The sequence below is a fragment of the Scatophagus argus genome, chromosome 16 (assembly GCF_020382885.2).
Source record: "Scatophagus argus isolate fScaArg1 chromosome 16, fScaArg1.pri, whole genome shotgun sequence".
NCBI lineage: Eukaryota > Metazoa > Chordata > Actinopteri > Scatophagidae > Scatophagus > Scatophagus argus.
Genome location: NC_058508.1, coordinates 20,700,353 through 20,717,032, shown reverse-complemented (window position 1 = coordinate 20,717,032; position 16,680 = coordinate 20,700,353). Strand labels below are relative to the sequence as shown.

General features: G+C 42.9%; 1 protein-coding gene across 1 annotated transcript; it reads left to right on the top strand.

The window, feature by feature from the left end:
* Positions 1–392: 392 nt before the first annotated feature.
* LOC124072645 (myosin-1B-like) lies at positions 393–14,274 on the top strand. The gene is made up of 38 exons (XM_046414185.1): positions 393–1,368; positions 1,465–1,608; positions 1,767–1,923; positions 2,149–2,176; positions 2,255–2,369; positions 2,465–2,557; positions 2,750–2,813; positions 2,910–3,008; positions 3,118–3,221; positions 3,378–3,516; positions 3,614–3,732; positions 3,820–3,969; positions 4,051–4,221; positions 4,459–4,765; positions 4,848–4,915; positions 5,003–5,090; positions 5,351–5,468; positions 5,578–5,701; positions 6,037–6,173; positions 6,291–6,546; positions 7,383–7,625; positions 7,707–7,883; positions 7,985–8,130; positions 8,667–8,757; positions 8,851–9,240; positions 9,332–9,458; positions 9,545–9,663; positions 10,285–10,481; positions 10,564–10,747; positions 10,831–10,996; positions 11,083–11,207; positions 11,282–11,590; positions 11,663–11,866; positions 12,144–12,269; positions 12,355–12,525; positions 12,594–12,698; positions 12,823–12,918; positions 13,014–14,274. Exons 1-38 carry the CDS (start codon positions 1,168–1,170, stop codon positions 13,155–13,157), a joined length of 5,802 nt encoding a protein of 1,933 aa, XP_046270141.1. The 5' UTR covers positions 393–1,167; the 3' UTR covers positions 13,158–14,274.
* The last annotated feature ends 2,406 nt before the right edge of the window (positions 14,275–16,680 follow it).

Sequence of the window (16,680 nt, the reverse complement as noted above, 5' to 3'; positions counted from 1 at the left end):
GAAGAAGGCTTTGCAAAAGTCAAGACAGATGCTAGAAGTTAAAATAATCAATGCCAAGTTGCCAAGTTTCTTCAAGGGGTCCTCCAGAATTGTAAGCATAAAGTCAGGAGACTCGAGAGGCAGATAATTTAAAGAATTCGAGGCAGCAGAATCAGAGATGTCCTGATATGTAGTTCAAAAACGGTGCATTCTACACTTCCACACTGAAAGTAAAAGACGTCATTATGCGTTGTTTAACGGGTACAGCATAAATGTGATGGATTTTCTCAAATGACTCATTTTCATCTGAGGCCAAACAAAATAAAAGGACAAGACAGAAATACGAAGCGCGTTCGTTCAAGTGCATGTTAAAGTCATGCAACACTTTACAGCGTTGAACATGACAAAGAATGACCAGATGCAGAAATGCAGTCAAACACAAAAGGCTCAGAACACACAATAAGACGTGTAAAACAGCACCCGAAGCAACCAGACGACACATCACAAATTACAACGGATTTACTCCTAAATATGAACCAAAATCAGGCTTAATGACAGTTACCACGAGAAACACCTATAATAAATGACAGGCCTTTTTCAGGGATGCGCTAAATGTTGCCTGTCAACCCTCCCAACACAAAACCCAGACAGTCGTGTGTGATCAGCTCTGCTCCCCAGACAGCCAATACCAGAATATCAGCGCCCTAACAGACCTAATCTTCCCTGATCCCAGAAAATGAGGCCCGCCGTGTCGGGTCCATAAGCCCTCTAAGCTGTCGTCTTTAGCATTCATTGCTTTTTAATGGACAGTCTGAAGGATTACAATTCAAACCGTTTAAAAGTGACACAATACAGCTATACATAGACAGTTCAAAATACAAAATGGTCATACTTGACTTTTCCAAGGTGGCGTAGAAGCCAAATCTCCAAATATAGGAGAAGACAGCGGCATGAAGCATCCCCGAGCAACGCTTATAAAAGCTGTTAAAGTCTAGTTAGAGTGAGTGATGTCTGTGGTGTTCATCTGAAGCATTCATTCATTCATTCATTCATCTGAGATAGATCATTTTGGCCTGCAGCACTCTGGTAAGTACAATGCTACTTCCAATATTCAAATCCTGACCAACATCTGTTGAATATTTCTGACCACCAGATGTTTGTCCTGCTCATGCAGGGACTGTAGATAAAATGAGCGATGCCGAGATGGAAATATTTGGGGTGGCTGCCCCCTACCTCCGCAAATCAGAGCGGGAGAGAATCGCAGCACAAAACAAGCCGTTTGATGCCAAAACAGCCGTGTTTGTGCCTGATGCGAAGCAGGAGTACGTGAAGGGAAAAATCAAAAGCCAAGATGGCTCAAAGGTCACCGTGGAGACTGAGGATGGAAAGGTGGGTGTGGAGACTTGAATCACCTCACGTCCTCTGCCTTCTTCTGTGTTTTTATTTGTTGCTTAATTCACTGGAATTTTTGAATTCACTCCTCAGGTCGTCCCAGTTCATCTGGATGACATTCGTCCCATGAACCCTCCGAAGTTTGACAAGATCGAGGACATGGCCCTGCTGACACACCTCCATGAACCGGCCGTACTCTTCAACCTCAAGGAGCGTTACGCCGCCTGGATGATCTATGTAACTACCAAAAATAAAAATGAATCCTGTCTCTGTCTAACAAATAGTTCTGAATGTGTAAAAACCACAGATTATTTCTGTTTGGTTTCACACGGAAACGACTCCTCACTTGGCAAGCTTGGTTCAGGAAAGGTTCTCTTCTTTTCTGCTGTTCACAGACGTACTCTGGACTCTTCTGTGTGACTGTGAATCCTTACAAGTGGCTTCCAGTCTACAACCCGGAGGTGGTGGCCGGGTACCGTGGGAAGAAGCGTCAGGAGGCCCCCCCACACATCTTCTCCATCTCTGACAACGCTTACCAGTTCATGCTCACAGGTGGGTTTAGGTTCTTCTCTCAGCTCTTTGTGGCTGCTTTGAAGTGGACGTGGTTCAGTCGAAATGAACTGATGTCCTGATGACATGAACAAAGTTTGGACAAAATTAGCCCAAAATTTAAAAAAAATACTGAAAAGTAGCTCAAACTAATTAAAAGTTTGATTAAAGAGTGAAATTAAGACATTAAATATACCAGTTTACATCCGTTCTCTTTCCCTTGAACAGATCGAGAGAACCAGTCTATCCTGATCACGTAAGTCTGCGCACTTTACCAAAATCTACTCACCATTCTTTATTTCCACTCATTCATCTCATGCTGCGCTTTTATCAGTGGAGAATCTGGTGCTGGGAAGACAGTCAACACAAAGCGAGTCATCCAGTACTTTGCAACAATTGCATCATTTGGAGACTCGAGCAAGAAAGAGCAAACTGCCGGCAAAATGCAGGTTCAGTCCGCTCACGTCCACTAGATTCATTGATTAGATTTGAAACCTTGAGTTGGAATTTCACACAAGTGTTTACTCATGATGTGAGTTTGCAGGGGACTCTGGAGGATCAAATCATCCAGGCCAACCCGCTGCTGGAAGCTTTCGGGAACGCCAAGACTGTGAGGAACGACAACTCCTCTCGATTTGTAAGCTCAGGACGGAAGCTGAGAGTCGCCATTAATGAACTTACTATTGTTATTATTATTGTTGTTATTAACATTTTAATCCTGTTACCTCCTGATAATGAAGAAATGTCACAAGAAAACAACTGATATTGAGATTAAAAAAAAAAAAAGTTTCCAGATGCAATTTACGTATTTAATACATTTTTTTTCCAGGGAAAATTCATCCGCATCCACTTTGGAACAAAGGGGAAGTTGGCATCAGCTGATATTGAAACGTGTACGTTTTCTCATATCACTGTTAGCAATATTCCACTGCTATTCTCAGTCTTACAATAATTATTTTATCTCTGTTTGTGTTTATATTTATAATTAGACCTTTTGGAAAAATCCAGAGTGACGTTTCAGCTGCCGGCAGAGAGGAGCTACCACATCTTCTATCAGATCATGTCGAACAAGAAGCCCGATTTGATCGGTTAATACACTCGTCTGGATCTGATGATGTGCCCTTAAAGTCTTACTTGTATAATCACGTTGCTCTGATCCTGTACAGAGAAATCAATTCGTTGTGTAATTCATTTCAGAGATGCTGTTGATTACCACCAATCCATATGACTACCCCTTCATCAGCCAGGGTGAAATCACCGTGCTGAGCATCAACGACACCGAGGAGCTGATGGCCACAGACGTGAGTGCACCTGAAACAGAAGCTGGGCAATGTGCGGAAGTCATACAGCGGACAAGAGCTTTTTCTGAGATGTCTCATGCTTTGATTGTTAAGTTTAAACAAACCTTTTTAAACTCTTAAATAACCAATTTTGTTGCTTCTGCTTCTGCTCCTCAGAGCGCCATAGACATCCTGGGCTTCAACACGGAGGAGAAGGTGGGCATCTACAAGCTCACCGGAGCTGTGATGCACAACGGAAACATGAAGTTCAAGCAGAAGCAGCGGGAGGAGCAGGCGGAGCCCGACGGCACTGAGGGTGAGACGACTGGGCTGTTAACTACATCTCTCTTTATCTTCGTCTCAGTTTTTCCTCTGTGCACGTTTTTAAGCCTAACGTGATTTACATTCCTTAGTGGCAGACAAAGTTGCGTATCTCATGGGTCTGAACTCTGCTGATCTGCTGAAAGCTCTGTGCAACCCCCGAGTGAAGGTTGGCAATGAGTATGTCACCAAAGGTCAGACTCCACAGCAGGTACAGTATGTTTCCGCAACTGAAAACATATGTTAGCCATGTCCGCTCTGAATGAAAGCTCAGTCAGTATTTTATGATCGATCACAGGTCAATAATGCAGTGGGCGCCCTGTCGAAGGCCGTGTATGAGAAGCTGTTCCTGTGGATGGTCACCAGGATCAACCAGCAGCTCGACACCAAACTTCCAAGACAGCATTTCATCGGCGTCTTGGACATCGCCGGATTTGAAATCTTCGAGGTAAGTCACAACCACATAAGATCAAACGGAACCTTTTATAAAAATCTCCACATTTTCTAAAATTAGCATTATTTAATTCAGATGAACAGCTTGGAGCAGCTGTGCATCAACTTCACAAATGAGAAGCTGCAACAGTTTTTCAACCACCACATGTTTGTGTTGGAGCAAGAAGAATACAAGAAGGAAGGAATCGCGTGGGAGTTCATTGACTTTGGCATGGACCTGGCAGCCTGCATTGAGCTCATTGAAAAGGTACGTCTTCTAATGGACTCGACTCACAAATTTGATGACTTAACCCTTCTCAACAAAATCAAAACAAGACTCGGAACTCGACTACAACACCAATGACTTGTCTTGACTCGGGACTTGAGTGCAAAGACTTGAGACTTACCTGTGACATGCGAGACAGTGACTTGTCCCCACCTCTGTTTTTAACACAAATATTCACATCGTCAGCAGAAGAACACTAATTAGCTTCCTGTCCCGCAGCCGATGGGCATCTTTTCCATTCTTGAAGAGGAGTGCATGTTCCCGAAGGCGACAGACGGCTCCTTCAAGAACAAGCTGTACGACCAGCACCTGGGCAAGAGCAGCATCTTTCAGAAGCCCCGACCCTGCAAAGGAAAGGCAGAAGCCCACTTCTCGCTCATGCACTACGCCGGCACTGTCGACTACAACACCAGCGGCTGGCTGGAGAAAAACAAAGACCCGCTGAATGACACCGTGGTGCAGCTTTACCAAAAAGCTTCTCTCAAGCTGCTGTCTCAGCTCTTTGCCACATACGCCTCTGCTGACGGTCAGTTCACAGCCAGTGAGGTCAGGTTGACGGCATAGTTTACTGCATTTACTGCATAGTTGTTTCTGTTCTGTTCCTGCAGCTGATGGAAGTAAGAAAAGTTCCAAGAAAAAAGGATCTTCTTTCCAGACGGTTTCTGCACTTTTCAGGGTGATAACTGATAACAACATGAAAGAAATTTGAAAGAAACAGGAAAAACATTTGAGACTAACTACATAATGTGTTTCTGTCCTGCAGGAAAACCTGAACAAACTGATGGCCAACCTCAGGTCCACACATCCACACTTTGTACGATGTATCATCCCCAATGAAACCAAGACCCCAGGTGAGAAGAACACCAAGAGAGCTAGAGTTTCATAAAGCTGATGATGAGGAGATCTTGTACTTCTTTTGATTAAGTGAACAACACAAATAACACATTAATTACCAAGATCACTTATATTTAGTGTTTGTTGCTTTCCATAGAGCTTTTTCCTCGTTTCCAGTCTATGTAATAAGCTAAGCTATCAAGTGGTATGTTCTCATTTAACTCTAATCTCTCTGTATTTCCCAAAATGTTGAACTCTTCCTTTAACTCGAACAAAGGATCTATGGACCACCATCTGGTGCTGCACCAGCTGCGCTGTAATGGCGTGCTGGAGGGGATCAGGATCTGCAGGAAGGGCTTCCCCAGCAGGATCCTCTATGGAGATTTCAGGCAGAGGTGATACACACACACACATAAACACACACACACACACACACACACACACATACACACATACAAAACAAAACACTGAAACTCACTCAGGTCTGAACAATCTCTGAGACAGATACAGGATTCTGAATGCCAGTGCGATCCCCGAAGGCCAGTTTATTGACAGCAAGAAGGCTTCAGAGAAACTGCTGTCCTCCATCGACGTGGACCATGCCCAGTATAGATTTGGATACACAAAGGTATTTCACTGAACACTCTGGTAGTTTTTGTTTCTATATGTGAAACTGACAGGACTACAGTTGGTGAAATATGACCCAGCAACAGATATGGTTTCTCAGCTGCTTACAGTAAAACAATTATACCACAGAGGATACAAATGAACTGTTAATTAGAATATTTAATGAATTCACGATTGTCATCCATATATCAGCTGCTAAAGCGACTTACAAGACTGCATCAGCCAGGGCTGTTTTAGATTCCTGTCATGGACTTTTCACCCGCTACAGTATCTTTTTCTTTACCAAACGATGAGGAAATAATGTTCAATCAAAGCAACCAAAATGATATTTCACAGGTGTTTTTCAAAGCCGGCCTCCTGGGTCTCCTGGAGGAGATGAGAGATGAACGGCTGGCGGTGCTGATGACTCGTATCCAGGCTGTGGCCAGAGGCTACGTCACCAGGCTGAAGTTCAAGGAGATGACAAAGAAAAGGTCCAAATCAGTTTCTCTCACAGACTTAAAACTTTCATTTAATGAAGACAGAGAACGCCTATCAGAGGGAAATTCTGGGAATAAAACAAACACAGTCTTTGTTTTCTCCCTCCATAGAGAGTCCATTTTCATCATCCAGTACAACATCCGCTCATTCATGAACGTGAAGAACTGGCCTTGGATGAGACTCTTCTTCAAGATAAAGCCTCTGTTACGAAGTGCGGAGGTCGAGAAAGAGATGCAGACCATCAAAGAGGAGTTCTCGCGACTCAAAGAGGAGTTTGCAAAGTCGGAGGCCAGGAGGAAGGAGCTGGAGGAGAAAATGGTCATGCTCGTCCAGGAGAAAAATGACCTTTACCTCCAAATCCAAGCAGTATGTAAACACCCACAGTAGAACAAAGTGGCCCGTTTGTATTGATTTCATGTTGTCAGATAAAGAGATTAGGAGGGAAAAGACTTTTTGTTTTTCAGAAACATCATAATCAATAAAATTGCAAGATAAGAGGAAATGTCATTTATCCCTGCAGGGAAACTGGACACAGCAGAGCAAAACTCAACAAAGTGAAAATGGAATAAAAGTAAAGCAGGCAGAGGATATTAAACCAAAAGCATAACAATAGAACAGATTAGGATACAACCAACAAATAAAGGGAAACAAAACATTAGTAATTTTAAAGACAAACACATGAATTAAATGTAATATTTCTATTTCTTAGGAATGTCTGCTTTAATGGAAAATACACAATCCAAAAATATTCCACACACACCAAACAAAAAAAGCAGAAAAAAACGTAGAAAAATTAAAATAAATGCAGAATCGTGCAAGTTAACTGGCAGCTTAGACGAGAGGAAAAGTTAAGGATGTGCACATTTAGAACACTTTACCTTTAACTTCCGAACTTCATGACACTTAATGGAATTATTGTTCAGATATTTCCGTCGTGGTGGACTTAAGCGACCATAATTAAAAACTTAAAAATGTCCAATTTAACATAAACACAATGTTACAAACAAACCAAAAAAAAAAACATAAAAATGAGAATGAGAAAAATCTGTTAGCACATATACAGTTACACAATGTGTCCCAAATGTGCAGATGTCTGTTAAATAACTGTATGAATGTGAAACTACTGATCAGTTACGACGCTGTGATGAAAATATCACTTCTGCTACACTGGTATTGTGCCTCGTCTTGTCCCTGCTGTGAAGGAGAGAGAGAACCTGTGCGACGCCGAGGAGAGGTGTGAAGGTTTGATAAAGAGCAAGATCCACCTGGAGGCCAAGGTCAAAGAGTTCTCCGAGAGGTTGGAGGAGGAGGAGGAGATCAACGCCGAAATCACCGCCAAGAAGAGGAAGCTGGAGGACGAATGTTCGGAGCTCAAAAGAGACATTGACGACCTGGAACTCACCGTCGCCAAAGTGGAGAAGGAGAAATATGCCACAGAAAATAAGGTGCCCCTAATGACTTTCATCATGTGACGCCTTTTAGACTGATTCTGATTAACGTGTCAACAGAAATGCTTCTGTCTTTAGGTGAAGAATCTGGTGGAGGAGCTCACTACTCTCGAGGAAAACCTGATGAAGTCTTCAAAGGAGATCAGAGCCCTGCAGGAGGTGCACCAGCAGACATTAGACGACCTCCAGGCTGAGGAGGATAAAGTAAACTGTCTAATTAAGACAAAAATCAAGTTGGAGCAACAGGTTGATGATGTGAGTGCGGAGCGACTCTCTTTTAAGTGGCTTGCCAGGGTGATTTGCATCGTGATTTGCTCGGCCTGGTCTCCTCACTTTGACTTGAACGTCTCTTGCAGCTGGAAGGCTCCCTGGAGCAGGAGAAAAAGGTGCGTGCAGACTTGGAGAGATCCAGGAGGAAACTGGAGGGGGATCTGAAGCTGTGCCAGGATACCATCATGGACCTGGAGAATGAAAGACAGCAAATGGATGAGAGACTGAAGAAGTAAACTTTCTTTGATGTTATTATTCAGCACTGTAACACAAAGTGGATACAGTTAAGTTTAATAGTATAATAAGTAAGGTTTACCCTCAACGACAAGCACATATTTGCAATAGCTGCGATCACGTAGGTGCACACAACCAAGTGTTCATGAATACACACACAACCTCACAAACTTGTGACCTGCAAAGCAAATTTCAGTCTTATAGAAAGTTGCAGTTGGGTGAGTGCAAAACACAGCTAAACATGTTACACCTGTTTATAAAATATATATCGTTTTTATTTTGAAAATAGTCTATATCCAGATATTTATCCAGTAAGTATGTTGTTATTTTAGTTAACATGTGCAAAGTTGATGACTTCAGAGCAGAAAAAGCTTTTCCAAAAGCAAAAGTTAGCATCCTAACTTGTTGGTGAAAAATACACTAAAGCCATGATTGAATTTAAGAGTTTTTTAAAATGTCCCAGTTGTAATGAAACTATATTTACCAGAGCATTTTTTTTCCATGCCAATAAGAAAAACAATTAACTCTTTTCAGAAAGGACTTTGAAATCATCCACTTGCAGTGCAAAATTGAGGATGAGCAAGCCCTTGGCATCCAACTCCAAAAGAAGATTAAAGAGCTTCAGGTATGATTAGAACAATGGCTGCCCTACATAAATACATTTACTGTAACATACTAAGAACGCGTGTTTTTACAAGTTGATACGATTTCACTGTAGGCTCGCATTGAGGAGCTAGAAGAGGAAATCGAGGCCGAGCGCTCGGCTCGAGCCAAAGTGGAGAAGCAGAGGTGTGATCTGTCCAGGGAGCTGGAGGAGATCAGCGAGAGGCTGGAGGAGGCCGGAGGAGCCACCGCCGCTCAGGCTGAGCTCAACAAGAAGCGCGAGGCCGAGTTCCAGAGGCTGCGGCGTGATCTGGAGGAGTCTACCCTGCAGCACGAGTCCATCGCTGCAGCTTTACGCAAGAAACAGGCCGACAGCGTGGCCGAGCTCAGCGAGCAGATAGACAACATTCAAAGAGTCAAGCAGAAACTGGAGAAAGAGAAAAGCGAGCTGAAGATGGAAATCGATGACATGGCAGGCAGCATGCAGAGCATTCTGAAAAACAAGGTGAAAAGATGGTCTGAAGAGATGCATGACGTGCTGAATGACGTTTTCTTTCTCTCATTTTACTCCTGATAACCGATGCTCAATATTTCAGGCTAATCTGGAGAAACAGTGCAGGAGCCTTGAAGACCAAATGAATGAATACAAGACCAAAGCAGAGGAAGCCCAGAGGTCTCTGAGTGATTATACCACACTGAGTGCTCGTCTACAGACAGAAAATGGTACGATTCTAAATGTGAGATTATTAAAAAAGACACAACACAGCAATTGAAACAGATAAATTGGCTTGAGTCTTCATCCCGAACAGGTGAGCTCACACGTCAGCTGGATGAGAAAGAAGCCACTCTGTCCCAGCTGAGCAGAGTGAAATCTGTCGGGAGCCATCAGATTGAAGAGCTGAAGAGACTTTTGGATGAAGAAATTAAGGTCTGAAAGAAACGATCAAGTCTTGTACACAGTCTGTAAAGCTTAAAGTCCAGATGAAACAGCTGCATAGACTCCAGAGGGAATGTAGAGACAGACGAAGTTCGTCGTCTGTTTGGTTGCACGAGTACTGATGCGACTGGTCGATTCACTGATCAGTCGATCGAGTATGGAAATATGAATATTATTGATATTCATATTTTAATTAATTGGAAACTATTTTGATAACTTACGACGTGTTTGAAGTCTTTTTCAAGCTGTTCCAGCATCTCCAAAGGTGATGATTTGCAGCTTTTCTCTACCTAAAGACTTCAAGACCTCACAATGGGCATTAGGAAATTGTGACAGCCATTTTTCACTTTTCTGATATCTTATAGACCAACTAATAGAGAAAATAATCAGCTTATTAATCGACAATGAAACTAGTCATGAGTTGTAGCCATTTACAGTTATTTATCAGCAAATGGAGCAGTTCTGCACCTCTCTGCACCAGCTAACAAACAGCAGGATAGCTTCTGGTGGCAGGACTGTGTGTAACTGCACTGGAAGCCTTTGACTACTCTGTACTAAAGCAGCTTTAATTCAGACATTAAATCACTGTTGTACATGCTGCTCTTTTGTCAGGCAAAAAACGCCTTTGCTCACAGTTTACAGTCAGCTCGGCATGACTGTGAGCTGTTGAGAGAGCAGTACGAGGAGGAACAGGAGGCCAAAGCTGAGCTGCAGCGCTGCCTGTCCAAGGCCAACAGTGAAGTGTCTCAGTGGAGAACCAAATACGAGACTGATGCCATCCAACGCACCGAAGAGCTCGAGGAGGCAAAGTAAGAACTGCAGCAGCACATTTCTCAAGTCGGCCACTGATGAGTTTCTTGCGTTTTAATGCAATTTATCTTTGGTTCAAAGGAAGAAGCTGGCCCAGCGGCTGCAGGAGTCCGAGGAAATGACAGAGGCAGCAAATGTCAAATGTGCATCACTGGAGAAAACCAAGCAGAGGTTGCAGGCTGAGGTCGAGGATCTCATGGTGGAGCTGGAGAGGTCAAATGCAGCCAGCGCCACCCTGGACAAGAAACAGAGAAACTTTGACAAGGTGTGTCTTCTTTCTATCATTTCCCTCTCTTCAGCAACACATTGACATCTTTTAATAGACTATGCTGTTTTCTCCTCTATTAGATTCTGGCTGAATGGAAACAGAAATATGAGGAGAGTCAGTCAGACCTGGAAGTTTCCCAGAGAGAGTCTAGAGTGCTAAGTACAGAACTCTTCAAGCTGAAAAACTCATATGAAGAGGCTCTGGATCATCTGGATAGCATGAAAAGGGAGAATAAAAATCTTCAGCGTAAGGGCTCTGTTAGTCCAGCTGTCCGTGTGGTTGTGGTGTTTGTTTTTGACATAAGCAGATCATGTTTTTCTTTACATTTTCAGAGGAGATTTCAGATATCACAGAGCAAGTTGGACAGTCTGCCAAAACTATCCATGAGCTGGAGAAAGCTGCAAAGCAAGCGGAACAGGAGAAGAGAGACACCCAGGCAGCTCTTGAGGAAGCTGAGGTTTGTATTATGTCCTTGAATGACACCCTACTGCCATGAACCACAACCTCAAGTGTTTATTTTTCTCTGTGTAGTCTTCCCTGGAACACGAGGAGGCCAAAATCCTGCACCTCCAACTGGAGCTGAACCAGATCAAGGCAGAAGTGGACAGAAAGGTGGCAGAGAAAGATGAAGAAATTGACCAGCTCAAGCGGAACCACCAGAGAACCGTGGACACTCTGCAGAACACGCTGGACGCCGAGACGCGCAGCAGAAACGACGCTGTCCGGGCGAAGAAAAAGATGGAGGGAGATCTGAATGAGATGGAGATCCAGCTGGGCCACGCCAACCGCCAGGCGGCCGAGGCGACCAAGCAGCTGAGGAACCTGCAGACTCAGTTGAAGGTTTGTTAACCCAATGAAATTACACAAGTGTCAGACGACATTGGGTCAATTTACCTTTGCCTCGTGTTGCAGGACACCCAGGTCCATCTGGATGAAGCACTCCACAGTCAAGAGGACTTAAAGGAGCAACTAGCTATTGCAGAGCGCCGCAACAATCTGATGACTGCCGAGAACGAGGAGATGGTGGCAGCGCTCGAACAATCTGAGAGAAGTCGCAAGCTGGCCGAGCAGGAACTGATTGACGTCAGTGAGAGGGTTCAGCTGCTGCACTCTCAGGTTAGGAGACGAGAGACATGGCTGAGCGATGCAGAATGGGACAGGACAGGACAGAATGGGAAAAGCTGATAGTAATACTGTACCTACCTTCTTTACATTCGTTATGTATTACATTTAGAAAGCAAACAATTGTAATCATTTTTGACTTTAACCAGCAGTTGAGAGAACAATGTGACTAAATGTCCCCATGTGGTGGGACTATGTTCACATGATTTTCAGTATTTGATTGAGGATCAAATGTGCCCAGAATGCTAATTAAATGTTGCCTAATGATCAGAACACCAGTCTGCTAAACACTAAAAAGAAGATGGAGGCTGATTTATCTCAGCTGCAGTCAGAGATGGAGGACACCGTCCAGGAGGCGAGGAATGCGGATGAGAAGGCCAAGAAAGCCATCATGGATGTGAGTCTCCCCACTGAGGAACAGCTGGACTTTCTTTGAGGTCAGGTCATGCAGATTAAAATTCACAGTTGACATTTGCATGCAGGCTGCCATGATGGCCGAGGAGCTGAAGAAAGAGCAGGACACCAGCGCTCACTTGGAGAGGATGAAGAAGAACCTGGAGGTGACGGTGAAAGACCTGCAGCAGCGCCTGGACGAAGCCGAGCAGATGGCTCTGAAAGGAGGGAAGAAAGAGCTCCAGAAACTGGAAGCCAGGGTATGAATCAAAGGACAAAATCATTCAAAGAGGAATGAAAAGGAAGTTAAACTAACTGTATTTTTAAGGTCCGTGAGCTGGAAAATGAATTGGAGGCAGAACAGAAACACAGCAGCGAGGCTATGAAAGGTGTGCGGAAATATGAGAGGAAAATAAAAGAGCTCACTTATCAGGTAAAAAGTATATCCTGTTATGTGAATGCGAATGTTACTGTGAATGTTACTGGATGAGATTTAACAGCTTGGATCTGAATGGGATATGTGCAAAAATGAGAGAATAATCCCGGAAATGTTTAAGGGCGAGGAGGAGAAGAAGAATGTGGCAAGACTCCAGGATCTGGTCAACAAGCTGCAACTGAAAGTGAAAACATATAAGCGGCAGTGTGAAGAGGCGGTGAGTAAAAATACATGTAGACTGTGTGAAATGTTAGCTTGATGTTTGGCTAAAAAAACCCAAACCTTTGCTTTCCTATATTGTTTTGTGCGCAGGAGGAACAGACCAACATGCATTTGGCTAAATTTCGTAAAGTGCAACATGAACTTGAGGAAGCGGAAGAACGAGCCGACATCGCAGAATCCCAGCTGAATAAATTACGAGCAAAGAGCCGTGAAGTTGTTGGTAAAGGGGAATAGAAATCACCACTGATACGAGACACCTGTGGTCACTGTGACAAACATGTGTCTCCACAATGTAGCTTGTTTTTATAATATAAGGAAAATGCACTTGTCTTCAGCTTTGTTACCATGCATGTTTCAACTTTTAAAATGTTTTATTAAGTAGAAGTTTTTTTTATCCTGATAAAACAACACTTGAGATAATAATCACAAATTAATACACCTTTCAAGTTATCAAGTTATTACAGTTCTACACCTTTTATATTTGTTGAAATAGAACATACTGACTTTATAAAGATGGATGACACGAGATCTCCATAAAAGTGAGGCCCCCTGGTGGCTGGCTGCAGTACAGGTCATACAGGTCATAAACCCCTCCCCCTCCATGTGAGCAGATGGGACGTGGGTCAAACTAAAAACTCATCAAATACATTTTTCCCAAAGATGGTTTCTGTCATTTTAGGTAGTTCTTGTCATGCTGATGTATGTTATGAAAAGGGGCTGAAACGTCAGCTAAGCGCTGTCGGGTGTATGGGCAGGAACTCTATCGTGGCTCCATGTCCCGATCACTAATGTACAGGCTCTGGCCCTGGTATCGAGGGTGGAAGTGGAGCCGCGTCATCCATCTGTATATATGTCACTGGTAGAGCACTGACATGTGAACAGACAACATGTGACAATAATCAAAATATTAAGTCTACAGCCATGTTAGCGGCTCTGTGAGGCGGTACTGAGGCACAGTGGTGCTTTGAGCTTAAGCTAACATGCTAATGCTTACAAGGTATAAAGTTTAGCATTTTTACCATCTCAGTGTCATGTGTTAGCATGCTAACATTTGTACCCCGATTATCATTGTCTTTCAAAGAGTCATGCTAACATGGCTAAAAATTATTAAACTGTGTCACCCTCCGTGTCTATGTAATGATAAACTAAGTCTGAGTATTTTCAAAATGTTCAAAAGAGAGTTTCTTGGTGAGATACGACATCTGGTCACCATTCTGTGTTGTTAAGCCGGGATCATTCAACTCTGTTCGAAGTAAACAGTGACAGCTCAACATGTTCCAGGAATAGTGACGGCACAGCAGTTATTTATGCCCTGCCCCGAACTAAAACCTCATTCTTATCAAGACACAGAAAAATGCTTTTGTGAAAGTCTCTGTGTGTGTGTGTGTGTGTGTGTGTGTGTGTGTCAAGCACAATGAAATTCAGCTGAACTTTATGGAAAAAACTTTATGGTTTTCTGAATTCTGAAGGTCTGACATTTAGGCTTTGTAGAAGAGACTGAGTTAAAATGGACCACATCAAAATCCGCCTTTTTCACTCCTGTCAGTGTTGCAGTATTCAGCAGCAGCTGGTATCTTCATGACATTTGTAGAAATCCCTGTAAAGCAGGGTTAGAGTTACATACGGGTGCTGAAGGTGTAACCTCCAAGTGAGGAGAAAGTACAAAGAGGAGGACGAGCAGCACTTGAGGAGCTGACAGGTTGTTGTTTGCACAACAAAGACAGGACACTCAGTCTCTGGGCAGGGACAACCCCTGTCCACCACCTCGTCAACACTTCCAGTCATGGAAAAATAAAATGGTAGCGTGGAAATTAAAAAAGAAAAAGTCAGCAACATTTTTCAGTCTTAATATTTTAAGTATATTCATATCAACAGTATCCTGGGTTTTTTTTTACTCCAATTCGCCACTAAAATCCAAGATGTTCAGAAATTACATTTCATTATTTTAGGTTTTTCTTCCTATAAGCAAACAGCACAGCTACCATTAAGACTAAAATTACTACAAAGCCAAAGAAAGTGCTTATCCATACCAGGCGTGGACAAAACTGACTCAGTTTTCACCAGTTGGTGAAATAATTTTAACAGGCACATATGAAGTAATTTACCCTCACAGGACTTTAAGATTTAAATCAATTGCTCAGTGTGATTTCTTCCTGTTGCAGAGCCTATAAACACGCAGTCTTTTAATTACTGCTTGATGTTCGGAGGTGATGTGATGCATTTTCAAGTTGACAAGGTGCTTTTCACACTTGCTTCTCTACACTACTCTGCCTTAATATGATGAGAGCTCAAGTTACAGACTCTCTCCCATCCTTATTCTAAATGTGGCTCGGAGCGGTCGTCATGTGTTGCTACCTTCCCATGTTCACGCAGCCTTTAAGTGTAGGACACACCAGATAGTGTTATGTGTTAACTTGACAACAAAGCAGACAAACCAGACAACTTCCCTCAAGGTGGTCACTAACCTTGGCGTGGAATACACTGAGAAAATAGGCATTAGATGTGTTGTAGACAAATGAATCATTGTTTGAGTAACAACAACAACACTGTTTGAATCCAAAAGGAGCAGATATGCATTTGCATTAAGTGAATGTGCCATTGTTTAGAATGTGTCAGAAAATATGAAAAGCTTCTCTCTGTAATGTAAAGCTCAGCATCTCTCTACATGACTCTTCCTTCAGCTCTTTAACTGATGGTGTGCCACATGGCTCAGTTCTTGGCCCATTTATGTTCCCTGTGTGCAAGTTTCAAATGACAGTATTTTTGTAATGTAATCTGATGTATACTATATATACTATATATGGGGCAGTCGTGGATCAGCGGTTAGGGTGTCGGACCCGTAACCGGTGGATCGCTGGTTCGATTCCCCGTCCCGGTGTCCATGGCTGAGGTACCCTTGAGCAAGGTACCTAACCCCCACTGCTCCCCGGGCGCTGCACGCGGTCGCCCACTGCCCCGGGTTTGCTGTGTGTGTGTGCACGTCACTTGGGTGGGTTAAATGCAGAGAACAAATTTCGTTGGAGTGAGTTCCCTCCAATGACAAAATATGTCACTTTACTGATGAGTTTAACTGACATGACTGTTAGAGGCTAAAAGCATTTGTGCTGCTTGCAGAACAAAACAGATTTTTTTATTGGCCACCACTGAAGTTTAAAAGCAACAATTGCTGCATACTGGATACCTTTTTAAGACAAATTAGCGAATGTCTTTTCGGTGCTTCTATATTTTTAGTATTAAAAAAGAGAACTTAACTAGGAATGTTTGGTATCCTTTCTATGTTTATTAGTCTTCTTTCTTTTATAAATATCATAAAACCACAACCAAAGTACCAAAAAACAAAGCAAAATGGTTTAATAGTGGCTTCTTTTATTTATTGCAGGACTGCCTGCTGCCTATAGAGTGCAATTCCCTATGAAAAAAAACCCCATCTGATTTATGCACGGTCCAAAAAGAAGAAAGTATTTCATTGTCTAATAACACCCCCATGGAGAAGACATTGCACTGACATCTGTCTAGATTTTAATCCAGTTAATCCAAGCAAGGTTCCTTGGAGGTGAGCAGGTGGTCCTTGAATCCAGGATGAACATGAAGGTCACAATGCATCATGGAGACACTGAGTTACGTATGGTTTACACTCATAAATACACACAATGAGTTTCTGTCTCTAAATCAACGGTATCAAACTAAATACACTCACTAAGCAAGTCATAATGCAGTGAACATGAGATGTAGTCTCACCCAGCAGTGAACACAGCAT

What these genes read in the sequence shown, in the direction of transcription:
- LOC124072645 (XM_046414185.1), top strand. Translation starts at nt 1,168, where the DNA reads ATGAGCGATGCCGAGATGGAAATATTTGGGGTGGCTGCCCCCTACCTC. An exon ending in TTTACCTCCAAATCCAAGCA is followed by an intron (nt 6,547 to 7,382) that starts GTATGTAAACAC and finishes CCTGCTGTGAAG; the next exon opens with GAGAGAGAGAACCTGTGCGA. An exon ending in TTCAGCTGCTGCACTCTCAG is followed by an intron (nt 11,867 to 12,143) that starts GTTAGGAGACGA and finishes CCTAATGATCAG; the next exon opens with AACACCAGTCTGCTAAACAC.